At 34.9% G+C, this 12,335-nt stretch overlaps 1 protein-coding gene across 2 annotated transcripts in view; it reads right to left on the bottom strand.

The window, feature by feature from the left end:
• The window catches only part of ppfibp2a (PPFIA binding protein 2a), a 31,549-nt gene extending 22,312 nt beyond the window's left edge, over positions 1-9,237 (bottom strand). Inside the window, exons 1-4 of one of the 2 annotated variants that reach the window (XM_079825390.1) lie at positions 8,859-9,237; positions 5,730-5,861; positions 2,216-2,371; positions 399-491 (exon numbers count right to left, since the gene is read on the bottom strand). In XM_079825390.1, coding sequence (XP_079681516.1) covers positions 399-491; positions 2,216-2,371; positions 5,730-5,861; positions 8,859-8,870 — 393 coding nt within the window. In that variant the 5' untranslated portion in view covers positions 8,871-9,237. Of the gene's footprint in view, positions 1-398; positions 492-2,215; positions 2,372-5,729; positions 5,928-8,858 lie in introns of those variants that run through there. The other variant, XM_079825391.1, reaches the window with a different exon arrangement.
• Positions 9,238-12,335: the final 3,098 nt, after the last annotated feature.

The raw sequence follows: 12,335 nt of genomic DNA, 5'->3' as shown, positions 1-12,335 counted from the left end.
GGTGAATGTAATTCAATCATAAACCATGGAAACTAACTAGCAAACCAAACTCTGAACTGTTACAATATCAACTTCAATTCAGTATTTAGCAACCATTAATATTACAGGTTTATGATACTGTAAATAAAACAAAATTTAAGTCATTATTAATTACTAATCTGCTGCAGCTCTTTTGTCTCATTCTGTCGCAGATCTGATTTGCGTATATAGATACATGAAGACTTGATTTGATGTCAATGATGCTGGATGTAATTGGTTCTTTGATCACACGTTTGAATATATGGAAGTAAATTAAATATCAGAGCTACAGTGAAAGATTGTCAGTGAATAACAACTTAAATTTGGGCCTGTTCCTCAAAGAAGTCACAAACCTATGAGTCAAATTTGTGAGGGAGTACCTGTGTCACCTTGAGCTTCTGCTCACACTGCATCTTTTCTTGCTCCAGCTCGTCAACTCGATGCTTGAGCGTCTTGAGCTCCTGGTGCAGGTTCTTAATAATATTGCACAAAACAAAAAAATAAAAAATAATAATTAGCAAACATTATAATGTATATAGTCTCCAAATTCCCCCACTGAATGGTCTAATTATTCTGACAAAAATGTACCATGGTATAAATATCTTTTGCATAAATACCATTGATACCAGAGTTGTAATACATTATTGTAATACATTGTGGTTACCATGTTAAATTTAGGAAGGATTTCCCAATCCTGTTCTTGGAGAACTACCTTCTTGCAGAGTTGAGGTCCAAAAAACTCTTTCCCCGCCAAACACAGAATTTTCCGTTATTTGAGAGAAAACGCTTCCCCACAAAACAGAACAGAATTTTCTGGGTTTCTGTGTTCTCACTATTATACGCTAGGGGGTGCCATTATGCATTTTCTGAATGAGTACAGAATCTGCTGATCAAAACACAGGGGAAGATGCAAAAAAACAAGCGATTGTATGTAAGCAGATGCATATGTAAAATAATGTTATCATCAACATTAAACGTCATATAAATCAAAACTGCCTAATGTTACTGAATGAAATGTTGACCATGTGTTTGACCATCGTTCTGAATCTGATCTTGATGTAGTCTTTGACAAAACAAGAAATTAATGAAGCTAGAATAAAACTTTTTTTTTTTTTTTTTTTTTTAAGCAGAGGGTCTGCTCTTTTGATATTTTGCATGCTCAGATATTCATACAACAAAATATTCTATGGGCCATTACATTTTTTAAAAACCCTGGCAGTGGATGGCAACTAAATTCTTTAAAATGCTGGCAGGGAAAGAGTTAATTAGCTGGTTCATGTGCGCTTGATTACAGGAGGGTTGGAGGGAGCTGTACCTATTTCAGGAAGGTACATCTCCAGGAACAGGACTGGACCTCCCTTATGTAAGGGTTAACCAATTGATAACATTTTTCTGGCAATTTAAACATAAACACAGCCCCAAAACTACAACTGACAGGTAATAGCCTAAACTGCAACAGTAGAGCCCTGGAAGTAAAAGTCACATTCTAACAATCATCCCAGTCCTGCCTGAACTTCTTTTAAAATGTATATGCTGCTGTTGAAGCCATGCATACGTTTGATTTTTATAGTTTAAATAGCTAATTCAAATCTACATTACCAAAAAATCTGAAAAGAGCTTGCTCAATCAGATAAGTTGGGGATGGGAACTGCAGCCAGCAGGATAGTTTTTGCAGGCTAGAAAGAAAATATTAACTACCACTAACGCATCATGGGATTTTTTAGGGTTAGAAAATAAAACACAGAGAAGTGGAGTTTTCTTAAAAGAAAATACATTAAAAAAAAAAACATCACCAAAAAAGGGAAAAAAACTAATCTGATTTAATTATATAATTTGCAATGCTTAATATGAGCCCTGTAGGATGTTTGTAAAAGTGCAGCAATTAAAAACACTGCATATTAGGTACAGACCTGAAATGCCTGTGGAGAAAATAAATGGAAAAATACAAGGCTGAGTAAAAACTGTGTGGTCACTGATGAGCTCTAAAACAAAGTTTTATCAATAACAATACATACTTATAAAATATGTCATCCCCTTTAAAACACTTCTAACACTAATTCATAAGCACAGACAATGTATTGGCAGCAATCACAGACTGTGAGATCCAAGAGGTGCCTAGTGCCTACACTTTCTATTCCACAGTGATCACAGTTCCACAGTGTTTGAGTTTGTCTAAATGTCCTGATCTAAGACCTACCACTGGCTCTGGCTCAGTCAGAAAGGCTTGCACTGGCTCACAGCCACAACCTTCCTCTGGGACCATCTCCGCTGGCTTCTCTGGGATCTTACTAGAGATCTCCTGCCGAATCCTACACATCTGCTCCTGAAGCTCGCTAATCAGATTCACTACGCTCTGTCAGAGAGGAATTGGGATAGTAAAGAGAGGAAGAACAAAAAAAAATGGAAAAAAATTATTATGCAGTGGTTTCCTTCCTATCTGTGTTCTTCAGGTTACTTGAATAACTAGATTACAAAATCTAAGTCAATCCTTTCCCAGAGTCCTTGTCTTTCCCCAGCAATTAGCAATTGTGCATAGCAACATAAGATAATATGATTCAATTTTATGAGAAAAACAAATTCTGAAAATGTTCTAAATATAAAGAAAGAAATGATAGATTCTCCATTTGTGATGTGGCGGCGAGCTATAACACACATACGTGTTCTTGTGTTTATGTGTTTATTAGAGGTTGATTTCAAATCAAATACTGCCAAACTGCCCATATTACTTCTGAATAGGATGTCTACTTCATAAATTGTATGACAATTATGAAAATATATGGTTCAGATCACTTAAAGCATATTTGGAAATGTAGGCACCCTTATATGGTCAGTAATGAAGGTTGGTTGCATTTAGTGAAAATTTGGGACACAACTTTCTTGCAGTTTTAGAGTCCAACATGTTTTGTAAAATATATATTTTATATAAAAGTATGTACATTTTCATAAACTCAAACTTCTATAACTTATTTTCTGTTTCACTTTCTTAATTTATTTCACTTCTACAATAATCTGCAAAATGTCTTCTTTAAAACAAGACCAATCTTCTATATTCCAAAGCATTCTTGAATTACAATCATTTAAGTAAGACACTTAAAGAGTTAGTTCACCCAAAAATGAAAATTCTGTCATTAATTACTTACCCTCATGTCCTTCGACACCCATAAGACCTCTGATGATCTTCGGAACACAAATGAAGATATTTTAGTTGAAATCGGATGGCTCTGAAAGGCCTCCATTGGCACAATGCACGGTTCACTCTCAAGACCCTTAAAAGGTACTAAAGACGTCGTTACAAAGTCCATCTCACTACAGTGGTTCTACAATAACTTTATGAATCGGCAAGAATAGTTTTTGTGCGCAAAAAAACCCTAAATAATGACTTATATAGTGATGACGATTTCAAAACACGGAATCATGAAGCTTCGAAGCGTTATGAATCAGTGAGTCGAATCATGATTCGGATCGCGTGAAATGTGACGATCCAAACTGCTGAATATCTTCATTTGTGTTCCGAAGATCAACGGAGGTCTTACGGGTGTCGAACGACATGAGGGTAAGTAATTAATGACAGAATTTTCATTTTTTGGTGAACTAACCCTTTAATGTTACATAAATGTCCCTGGTAACACTTTACAATAAGGTTCTATTAGTTAACATTAGTTAATGAGTTAACATGAACTAACCATGAACAACACCTCTGATCAGCATTAGTTAATCTTTGTTAACGTTAGTTAATAAAAATACAGCTGTTCATGGTTTGTTAATGTTAGTTCACAGTGCAGTAACTAATGTTAACAAGATTTTAATAATGCTTTAGAAAATGTTTAAATTAACATTAACAAAGATAAATAAATGCTTTATAAGTGCAGTTCATTATTAATCCATGTTAACTAATGTAGTTAACTAATGTTAACTAACGAACCTTATTGTAAAGTGTTACCATGTCCCTTGATGTCCCATAAAAACAAAAACTGTGGTTTGTAATTTTGCATTCACATTCACATATTAAATATACATTTTATTGTCTTTCTTTTTTATAGCAAGGTCTACCAAAAAAGTTGATCACAAGATCATGCTAGCTTCTTAAAAAAACAATAATTCTGCTTTTGCAGGTCACTCGCTTGGTTAGGGTGGAACATTTCAGGACATTCGAGAACATCATTCAACAGCACATCTACTAGTCAAACAAACCACAATGAGAAAACATTCTGTCTGCTCCCATCAGCCTGGGCTTTCTGAAATCAACTTCTTTAGAGGAGTCACTGGCCCATTTCACACAAGCCAAGGTCTCAAATACAAGAGCCTTTGTTAAAGAGCCAAGTGACTAAATGTCTTTTCCAGGATATACTGTGTGGGTAATCATGATTTGAACACAAACCAACGTCCAATGCAGCATTTAAAATAACTTCATCGTCTGGGTACTAATCTTTAAAAACATATCAAGTTAACTCATAATTGAATGCATAAAGCTGTCATTAGCAGAGGAACTTGGCTTTCCTGTTTGGACCATAATACCTTAATAACCTATAAAAAAACATAACTTTGGCACCAAAAGCAGTGATTAAAATAACTGTAAATTTCGAAAGTAAAGACAGCAAAAAAAGTTTATAAAATTCTAGAATTTCAACGGTCAAACATAGCTTCCTGTAGCATCTTTCACACCAAAGGAAGCTGTGTTCTACTAAAACTTAATAGTCGTCTACTGTGTCCAGCACGTGGATGAAGGAACTTTCATATGAGACGCCATGTGACACCAACATCGTGGTAAACTAGATGGTAAACTGGCCTATCTATAGCAGGTAGAAGACCATGACCTCGTGTGTGAGAGAGAGATAGAGAGAGAGAATGGCATGCTGCTGGAATGCTCACAGGAAATTGGTGCCGTTCTTTCACTGTAGGAAGCCAAGCAGTTGTCAGACGTCACACTGAGGTCATTCTTAACACTCTCTCCATGCTAAAAACACTCTGGCTATTTGTCAGTTAGACTCAGCTTCTAGACTTCTCTAGATCATAACACAGAAATTTGTTCTGCTTGTGTTGAATGAAGCCCATTATGTTTAAATTAAAGGTACATGACCGCACAAACACATACAGCTCATGCCAGCACATCGTAATGTCAGAGGAAAGGTATATTTTAGGTCAACCAGTTCTATGCCACAATCACTATATATGAACATAGTAATTACATGAAAATAGCACACAGTAAATTAAAAGACACAAATTTGTCTTAAGCCCAAACACAAGCTTGCAAGCACTTTGTGCCAGCAGCTTGTTGTTTAACAATTTTAATTATTCGCTACAACACATAGTACAGTTAACAAGACTTTGTTTTTTAATACAATAGAGGGTTGTCTGGATATATTTACTTTACTTTTTCACATATTTTTACACACCTACTTACAGTATAAGTATATTGATAGACTGGTAAATCTACTGATATGTGGCCCTTTTAAGATTGGTCAAACTAAGGCCACCTTAACAGTAGTGGTATTTTTCTTTAAAGCAATGAATTTACATCTTATCATTACTCCCCTGCTCTCTAGATCAGTATCAGCACTTAGCATTGAAATACCTATTTCGGTGGCAGTGGTGGCAGTGGAGTTCTATGTAGCACACATGCATGGTTTTAGCCTGAAAAACAGTAGGCTTCGGGGAGATAAGACCCTGGGTCTTACTTTAGTGGTTTAACTTAAATTTCATCAGATTTGTACCTCAGCTTTATGTTGTCTCTCCGCACTGTTGATGTGTTTGTCCTCCATGTTCCCCAGCTTCAGTTTTAGATAGGACACTTCATCCATCAACCCCAGCTTCTGTAACTCTAGAGAACTCCTGCTCAGAAGCTCCTATGAGAGTCCACACACAAACATACTTGTAAACACACACATATAGCTTAAACACAAATAAGTGAAACAAAGAAACCGTCTACTGAAGAAGGCACAAAGTCCGTTCAAAATCTCTGTACTTTGCTGTTCCACAACAGCTAAATATACACAGGTTATGAGGGCTAAATTTATCCACTTCTCTTGCAGGGACTGACACATGCAAGAGAGCAGGAGACAGCGCTTGAGTGCTCTGATCGTGGTGGGAAAAATACATTACATTTGAGCATAGTAAACAGAAAAGGTGTGAAAATTAAGTGACTGCACAGATTATGCTATGTCAAACACTGAATTATAGAGAAATGAAATGAAATGAAAGAGATATTTTTGGGAAATATTTTACAGATATTTTGGTAGCACTTTAATTTACAGTCCTGTTCAACACACAATGTATTTATTTATTAACTAGGTACTAACCCTGAACCTACTAACCAACCTATGTAGTTATCTTATATTAACCAGTACTTTCTTAGGTAAGTACACTGTAAGTACATGTAAGTGCACATACTGTGTTGATGTGCACTTAACATGAAAGGCTGAACATGAAATTGTGTAAATAACTTGTGTGAAAAAGTATTTTCCCATATGAAGACAACCAAATCCAAATCCAGATCAATCCTAATGTATGATCACCTAAATTACTGCATGCCACCAGCAGCTACAGCCCTGATTTCAAATGACTGGCTGATTTGTTTTTGTGCAAGTCAACTGAATAAGTGGTTGATCTTTTGCCATAAAAGTTTGAGCACCCCTGGTGTAAAACATAAAAGCAGCATCTTGCCTTCTTTGATCTTAATGGTTAAACGCAGACATGCAGAACATGAATCTATTTCACAATTCAGAAGCCCAAAAAACCTTTTCAAAATGTCAGTAGCTTGTGCTGAGGGTTTTTACGTGAGCTTTGAGACTTTCAAAGACAGCACATGGAAAATATTAGGCCCGTGTCACTGGAATTGGAATTGCCTTTGAAGGCCAAAACCTCAATGACCACAGGCACATGCCCTAAAAAGCTTCCAATCTGAACGCTGGAGATTTAATCAGCCATAGAGCTTTCAAAGCAAAGGCGAGTTAAAAAGAAATACGCAATTAGCTTACAAGGAAAATGAGATTTAAAAGCAGAGGAATGTTAATTTAGTCCTCGAAAATGGTATGAATAAGTACAGGAGTCTTACCATGCCTTGAAAGAGTTTATCTTTATAAATGTTCCTAATGTCTCTAGCAGGACTGCTAAAATGTCAAAGCTTCAAGACCACCCTTTGCTTTTCTCACTTCTTACTTACTTTCAGAGAACACACTTTTTTTTCTTTTTTCTTTGCTGGACACATTAATATTTATTGTAACTAATTATTAATATAATTTACTAACATGAACTACCCATAAGCATTACATTCGTTACTGTATTTGTTATTCATTGTTAACGTAAGTTAATATAAATATAGTTGATCATTGTTTGTTCATGTAAGTTCACAGTGCATTAACTAATGTTAACAAATACAACTTCTGATTTAAATAATGTACTAGTAAATGTTGAAATTAACATTAACAAAGATGAATAAATGCTGTAGAAGTGCAGTTCATTATTAGTTCATGTAAAGTGTTACCATATTTATTTTCCCCTCCTCCATCCCTGTCTGACTGATTACAGAACAAAAAAAATGTACCTGCTGTCAACTACTTCCCAAGCTAATTACAATGCCCATATCAACCCAGGCCTTGGAATACTGCCGTCACTTAAATATGTGGGTTGCCAAGGTGATGTGATGACCAGACTCCTGGAATCCCACCAAAGAATGTCCTCACAGAAGTTCTTTCTCAGGCACACCAGGTGCAGATTATTCCATTAATGTGAGCTGGTGCCTTAGAAAAGCTATTAGTTTCTATAAAAATAAAAGCTGTTTTGAGGGCAAAACTAGAGCAACTATATATTTATATTTTTTGAACCACAAATCTAGGAAGAATTCTTAGTGTCAAGTCTCTAGATATGGCTTGGGTCCCCCCAAATAGAAAAAAAAGTGACAAATCAACTAAGAAACCTAAACTGCCAGAAACCCAAGCTCATTAATGCATGACAAGCCTATTAAGAAACTTGGCCTTCCCAGTCAGGGTGAAGTAATGTAAGCAGGATTAGTCATACTAATGATGTAGAGTAAATGTGTAAAGGGTGATCTTAACATTTTGCATGGCTCATATCAGTATCGATTGCATTGTGAATCTGACACAGTTTAATGCAAACTTGGCAACGGGGCTGTTATTAAAGCATGGGGCAGTTAAAATCTTTAATTTAAAAATAGTAAAAATGCCGGTGGAAAGTGCTAATCACTAATGAATGTAATACTACATAGACCTCAGCATATATATATATATATATATATATATATATATATATATATATATATATATATATATATATATATATATATATATATATATATATATTACTCCTGTCAAATCAATTAATCACGAAATAATAGTTAATAATATATGTGTGTGTACTGTATATAATTATTATTATGGATATAAAAGTACACATGTATATATTTAAGAAAAATGTGTTATAGTTATATATAAAATATTTTTATAGAGTATAAATTATATAAATATAGATACAGTACATGCATGCAAATATTTCTTAAATGTACATGTATGTGTTTGTATTTATATATACATAATAATTATACACAGTACACACTCATATATTATGTAAACACAAGCTTTAATTTTGGATGCGATTAATTGTGATTAATTGATTTGAGAGCACTAATATATTATATAGAATTAATTTCATTTGTAATGTAATAAAGCTGCATTATAATGCAATGATGTCAAATAATCTTTTCAAGAGAGCTTGTGATGGATTCGCAACAAGTATTTTTGGAATGATTTCTAATACAAATATAAAAATGAAATAATTTGAAAATAAATGAAAATATATATATTTTTTTAAATAAATATTGCCAATACCTGTTGAAGCATCTCCTCAGTGGAGTTCAGTTTGTGCTGATATTCCCCAAGAGAATTCTCCAGGTCTCTGATCTTCTCTCCCTGAGCCTCTACCTGATCCGTCAACACACTCACCTGAGAAACAGGTTTAAATCAAGTTTGTTCATTTGAGGTGCATCATCTTTGTCCATTGTCCTACTAAAGTTGTTTTAAGGTCTACGAGAAAAACATTAATTTCAGTCTAATCACACTCATTATTGTATTCAGATCCAGACTAAATCCATATATAAAAATATTACATTATACAGATTTTCAAACAAATTATGCTAGCAATCTAGCATATTCTTGTGAACCCAGTTGATCAAGTCCAAGTTTATTAGTCCAAGCGCCTACTCTGCACATGTACTTGCTGTCAAAATCCCAACAAGCCAGAACAGGACTAATCCGTAAAGCCCTGTCTGTTCCCATGAATCACCATGATTGTACTGCCGTTTTTTTTTTTTTTTTAAACCAAGTGTTTTTTGTACACTTGTAATTCAATGGCTTCAATTATTTTACCTGACAACTAAAAGCGTTTGCATAATGTCTTAAAACGGAAATTTATTAATGTTTAGTTTTGAACAGATCGGCAGTACACAGCTAATATAGCTCAATTTTTAAATATTCCAACATCTTCCTTAGAACTATACTCAACTGTATAGAACTGTACAGTACTGTAACATCAGTAAAAGTATAAATAAAAGTTAAGCAATTTGATGGATTTTTAATTTGCAAGCATCACCAGTCATCAGGTGCTTAGTCAGTCTTAGTCCAAACAAATGTTGACTATGCAAGAAATAAATAAATAAATAAATAAATAAATAAATAAATAAATAAATAAATAAATAAATAAATAAATAAATCAATAAATAAATAAATAAATAAATAAATAAATAGCAGAGCTATCAGAAGAATTTTAGAAGGTATCAAGCTGATGCAGTGAGTGTTTTTAAGGAACAGATGGTCATTGGACTTGATAAAGTTTGACAGGTTAAAAGTATTAAATAATTTTAGTTTAGGCAAGTAGTTGGATATCCATGAGCAGAACTGTATATTTAGCTGTGTCTGGTTATATCTGATATATTTTTATATACCTGCTTTTACTGTGGACATATATTCTGATCACAAAATCGACATGCATCTCTAGTCATTTTTGTTTAGTGTTTTCTCTACAGCCAGTCATGACTAAGCAGTTTTTTTTTTTCCCATGCTGGTATTTTTATTATTTAATGATACAATTTAATCAACCAAAATCCATAAATTCAATGTTATATGATCATAAAGGATTCATAGTATGTCTAAAAGGTTTACCTTTTTTCTGTCAATGTGGATTATGTACAGTATTTTTTTTCCAAACATACAAAAATGTTCTAGAAATAAGATCACATTGAATTCATACAATACTGATATCTAAACTATTAGTTGCAACGTCATACTGTAGATGGACATTATGAAATTATTTTTAACAGACAGCCCCATGTTTTACCTGTAATACAAGAGACTCTTTATCCCCTTCTAGACGAGACAGTCGCTCCTGGTAGCTCTCACCATTGCCTGGGCCTTGTACATTGACCTGTGGTTCACAGGTGGTTAGAGTTATGTTTACAATCAGCAGAGAAGAAAGCGAAACGCTATAAACCATGCAGCGTGAAGCCCACAGCTACCTTTACAGATGTGAACAGAAAATGGCTATTTATAGTTTTCAGTTTCTATTGAATATGTCACAGCAAGTTTGCAAAACTTCACTTTACCCAACCCCCCTACGGTTTTAAAAAGGAATTTCTTAAGAGGTTTATTTTTCTGATTAGGTTTTTGTGCACAAGCTCCATGCAGTAATGCTGAGGGACTTGGAATATGTCAATGATGTGTGAAATACTGCGAATGTATTAAAATAGTTAAGTCTGAATTTCTGATCTATGCCACAATGTGAAACACAGTGAATGGTCTGCATTATGCTAGTCAAACATCAAAGAACATGAATGGTTGTTCTGATGTTTTATTAAATGTGTGTTGTATGTATGTGTACAGGCACATACAAATGTAAATAAATACAGTGTATTTAGCAATTTATGGGTATAAAGGCAAACAAACCTGTAAAAACATATATTATGCATTATACAGGGAAGAAATTTGACTTCAGTTTAAGCAATTACACTACTGTCTTCTAATCTGATTCTGTTCCAAGATTCCTGATATTTAACACTGGTAAAAGTCACTATGTCACTTCACTTGTCTGTATTTGTAATGTTCCCAGCCTGGTCTCATTGTTAATACGTAAGTATTAAGTAACGTTCAAAGAGACAAAACGTACGTTTTTGTACATTTGGAGAAGTGCTAAAACGTAGAATATGGACATATTGGCAACATTTAAACTAAAAAAAGTAAAATATTTATGAATCCGTCGTGAAATCTTTTTTTAAGAATACGAATCTTTATTTAAGTAAAGATTGAGATCATATACAGTATATACACTCACCTAAAGGATTATTAGGAAAAACCTGTTCAATTTCTCATTAATGCAATTATCTAATCAACCAATCACATGGCAGTTGCTTCAATGCATTTAGGGGTGTGGTCCAGGTCAAGACAATCTCCTGAACTCCAAACTGAATGTCAGAATGGGAAAGAAAGGTGATTTAAGCAATTTTGAGCGTGGCATGGTTGTTGGTGCCAGACGGGCCGGTCTGAGTATTTCACAATCTGCTCAGTTACTGGGATTTTCATGCCCAACCATTTCTAGGGTTTACAAAGAATGGTGTGAAAAGGGAAAAACATCCAGTATGCGGCAGTCTAGCATCAACAATGCCTTGTTGATGCTAGAGGTCAGAGGAGAATGGGCCGACTGATTCAAGCTGATAGAAGAGCAACTTTGACTGAAATAACCACTAGCTACAACCAAGGTATGCAGCAAAGCATATGTGAAGCCACAACACGCACAACCTTGAGGCGGATGGGCAACAACAGCAGAAGACCTCACCGGGTACCACTCATCTCCACTACAAATAGGAAAAAGAGGCTACAATTTGCAGAAGCTCACCAAAATTGGACAGTTGAAGACTGGAAAAATGTTGCCTGGTCTGATGAGTCTCGATTTCTGTTGAGACATTTAGATGGTAGAGTCAGAATTTGGCGTAAACAGAATCAGAACATGGATCCATCATGCCTTGTTACCACTGTGCAGGCTGGTGGTGGTGGTGTAATGGTGTGGGGGATGTTTTCTTGGCACACTTTAGGCCCCTTAGTGTCAATTGGGCGTCGTTTAAATGCCACGGCCTTCCTGAGCATTGTTTCTGACCATGTCCATCCCTTTATGACCACCATGTACCCATCCTCTGATGGCTACTTCCAGCAGGATAATGCACCATGTCACAAAGCTCGAATCATTTCAAATTGGTTTCTTGAACATGACAATGAGTTCACTGTAATAAAATGGCCCCCACAGTCACCAGATCTCAACCC

The sequence above is a fragment of the Gobio gobio genome (genome assembly GCF_949357685.1).
Source record: "Gobio gobio genome assembly, chromosome: 9".
In the NCBI taxonomy this organism is placed as follows: Eukaryota; Metazoa; Chordata; class Actinopteri; order Cypriniformes; family Gobionidae; genus Gobio; species Gobio gobio.
The sequence above is the reverse complement of the archived record's forward strand: the minus strand, read 5'-3'. Positions and strand labels throughout refer to the sequence as shown.